The 3,351-nt window shown below is 46.6% G+C and overlaps 1 protein-coding gene across 3 annotated transcripts; it reads right to left on the minus strand.

Annotated features, from left to right (window-relative positions):
* Positions 1 to 1,146: 1,146 nt before the first annotated feature.
* LOC129757808 (uncharacterized) lies at positions 1,147 to 2,390 on the minus strand. Of its 3 annotated transcripts, XM_055755113.1 has the most exons (3): positions 1,364 to 2,390; positions 1,246 to 1,310; positions 1,154 to 1,182 (listed from the first exon to the last, which is right to left on the minus strand). In XM_055755113.1, the coding sequence occupies exon 1, from the start codon at positions 2,304 to 2,306 to the stop codon at positions 1,545 to 1,547; it is 762 nt and encodes a 253-aa protein (XP_055611088.1). In that variant the 5' UTR covers positions 2,307 to 2,390; the 3' UTR covers positions 1,154 to 1,182; positions 1,246 to 1,310; positions 1,364 to 1,544. The 3 variants fall into 3 exon arrangements, with proteins under 3 accessions (XP_055611087.1, XP_055611088.1, XP_055611086.1); XM_055755112.1 differs by having other exon boundaries at positions 1,147 to 1,310; XM_055755111.1 differs by having other exon boundaries at positions 1,170 to 1,182; positions 1,246 to 2,390.
* Between the last annotated feature and the right edge of the window lie 961 nt (positions 2,391 to 3,351).

Below are 3,351 nucleotides of genomic sequence, written 5' to 3' on the forward strand. Positions count from 1 at the left end.
GCGTAGCTCATGATCGACCCTTCCACCAGGCAAAAAAACACTATTTTCTTCCCATGCTGTTGATGTTCTTCTTTTCATCGCACACATCAAAAATCGAGATGTCGACGTTCGGTCGTTGATTGCAGTTTTTCTTCCTTTCCTAGCATAATAATTTCAATAATAGTGTACGAATTAACAACCGAGCCGTTCGGAATCGCAACCCGCAAGTGCCCAAAGTGTTCTTCCGGGTGACGACAGTGATAAAGTGTTGGCCATGCGTCGGGGAAATCCGGAATTCGGTGCGAAAAAGTGAATAATTATGGCATTTCGTTAAAACATTCACACGGCGGATCTCGCATAGAGGAAAAAAGTAGTGCGGCTTCTTTTTCTTTTTGGCCCAGCCAGTGTGTGCTGTGAATGGTCTTGCCGTTTTCTTCTTCCTTCTCTACCCCGTTCATCGAATGCTGTTGCTGTTGTTGTTAGTGGTGGATTGGTGGATGGTGGAATTTATGCTGCCGAACAACGCACACCCACACACAGACACTCGGCCGAGAGCATAACAATTTTTATTTTTCGGGGGAGGCTGGATAATCCGGATTACTGCCGCTGCTGCTCGGTTCAACGGAACCCGAGGCAATACAAATGGCATAGCCAGTGTGTACTGTTTTAATCCGGGCGCAGTGAAACTACCGAATTAGGAATATGAAAACAGAACAGAACACTGTCTCGGCTGGCATTATGAGGAGTAAACATTATTTTCTCTGAGGTGATTTGACTCTGTTGAGGGAATATGGATTCAATGAAAGTTTCAAGGTAGGTGTATTTATTCCTTAACTCTTATCTCTGCGTCCAATACTGCACAGTGGGCCCGGCCTAGTTAAGATGAGTTGTGGGAAATAAAAACTGTTCCGTAGTACGTTGTATGCGAACGAACTCGACTGTAAATACATTTATTATTAAATGATGATAATGTAAACAATCTCTTATTAACTTACAAATAAGTTTCGCCGTTTACCCTAAGCTCTAGCTCTGGCAACCCTAAACCGTCGGATATCACCGGCTATTTGAAGCTAATGGACGAAAATCATATTTATCTTCGGGTAAATAAAAAGTACACGTGCGTAATAACGCTTTTTCTTTCCTACCGTTCTAATTGAGCTCAACCCGGTACACCTAACCGGAACAACCGAACGGTCACTCAAACTATCAAAGGAAATACAATATTTTAGTGGCAAATTGCGCAGTAAGGAATTTCTATCACCTAACCTCTTCCGACTCACAAACCCGCGAGCACTCAAATCACGCGCAACTAGCCAAATAGATTCCACCTACTATAACAAAATACATTAAAGAATGATCGGAACAACTAGTAATCAATACATACGGTTTTCTCTAAAAACTATTCACTAAAAACTAACTAACTGCCAGGTCAGGAAAAAACGTGTCGCAGTTTCGATCAATTTTCTAACAATGACAATTCCTTTTCGGCGCCAACGCGTTGACGTTTGTCCGATCCCGTACCAAGGTTGCCAGTTCTACTAACACCCCAACCCGTAACGTCGTAGTCAATCGACTTTACTCTCCTCCTGCACGTCCAACAGAGCAACCTTTACCGCTGGTCTTTGAAGAGTAGATCCGTCGCAAGTCTCCACGTCGACCTTGTGAACTTGTCCGTCTCGTCCTGGATAAGTCCTCACCACCTTACCTCGGAGCCATCCGTTGCGCACGGACTCGTCTACGATGACCACTAGATCGCCGACCTTCAGCGGCCGCGTTTCCGCGAACCATTTCGTCCTGCAGGCTATAGTAGGTAGGTAAGCTTGCACCCAGCGCTTCCAAAACTGGTTTGTTAAGTGTTTAATAACCTTCCAGTTTGGTCGAAGAGGTGTAACATCGTCGATTGGTACCCTTGGTGGTTTGCTGTCCTCGCCGGAACTTAGCCAAAGGAAATGATTTGGAGTCAGCACTTCTTCCTTGGGATCCTCCAGCGGCACGAACGTCAGCGGATGGGAGTTGACTATCAATTCTGCATCCGAGAGCAATGTTCGCAGTCCTTCAACGTCTAGCCTTCGATGGTGTGAGAGAGTATCAATCGCCTTCTCCGAACTGGTTCTCATCCGAGGAATGTAGTAACGTAGCTTGATCTCGTTCGGTACCGTCTCGGTATTGGCATGGCCGTGCCTTTGATGAAGTCGGAGGATCAAAAGAGTAGTGGTGACATGGTGATCTTTTGGTATTATCACAGGATTTCGAAAGTCGAACGAATAATAAGCCGCCAGGTGGTCGATTCTGCTCGCCTTCCGAAAAACACCGGACTCATCGATCATCGGTGTTAGCTTCGCTAGGACACTTTCCCTGCCGATACGCCTCCACTGCTTCGATGAGGGCTCAGAACTGCTTCTAAGCGCTTGAATTTCTCCTGCAAACACCTGTCGCTGCACAGCCCGCCAAATGGCTGTTTCCGCCGACACATAATAATCACCATTCAGACCACCACAGAACTCACTAGATTCCACAGGATCCCGTTTGAAGCGCTTAAAGCGGTGCGCAGAACGATACAGGTTAGCAATTCGGTTGAGTAGGCCACCACACCGCGAGCAATTTTCCATGTTGACTACAAAATTATCTCCAGTAGTCACCCCAACCCGTTTCAGAACGTGTTTGGAGTGCGACTGCCAACTAGGTATCTCAAAACCAGCTGATCGGTTGACCAGACTCACTTTCAAAGCCAGTTTCGTTGCCTCTTCAATGGCACAGCTCGCAAGGAAATCGTCAACATATGTGTTGTCAACAATTGCTTTAGCAGCTTCCGGATAACGATCTTTATGTTCCTGGGCGTTTCCATTCTTAGCAAACTGTGCTGAACACGGGGAGCACGTTGCCCCGAACGTTGCGACGTCCATGTACACGTCGAGCGCAGCTTCAGAATTCTCCTGATACAAATATCGTTGTGCGTTTCTATCTGCCGGACGAATAATCAACTGGAACATCTGCCTTATGTCCCCAGCGATGGCATACTGTTTCTGTCGGAATTGGCAGATGACAGATAGAAGCGGCTTCACCAAATCCGCACCTTTCAAAAGCTGGGAGCTCAGAAAGATTCCTCCATACGTAGCCGCAGCATCCCAGAATACACGCACTTTTGTTAACTTTCTCGGATGTCGCACTGCGCTGATTGGCAGCTGCCAAATCTTTCCGTCGTCACTGTTGCGGAGCTCGTCTGACGTGGCTTTGTGAACGTACCCCTTGTGTAGATAATCGTTGATTTGTTTGTCAATATTAGTTTTCAGTTCGGGATCTTTCAGCAAGCGCCTTTCAAAACAACTGTGTCGACGTACTGCCTTGGTAAAGTTCGGAAAAACCGGCTCATCG

The sequence above is a fragment of the Uranotaenia lowii genome, chromosome 3 (assembly GCF_029784155.1).
Source record: "Uranotaenia lowii strain MFRU-FL chromosome 3, ASM2978415v1, whole genome shotgun sequence".
In the NCBI taxonomy this organism is placed as follows: Eukaryota; Metazoa; Arthropoda; class Insecta; order Diptera; family Culicidae; genus Uranotaenia; species Uranotaenia lowii.

Bases quoted from the DNA above. Each gene is read 5' to 3' on its own strand.
- LOC129757808 (XM_055755112.1), bottom strand. From the start codon at position 2,306: ATGATCGATGAGTCCGGTGTTTTTCGGAAGGCGAGCAGAATCGACCAC.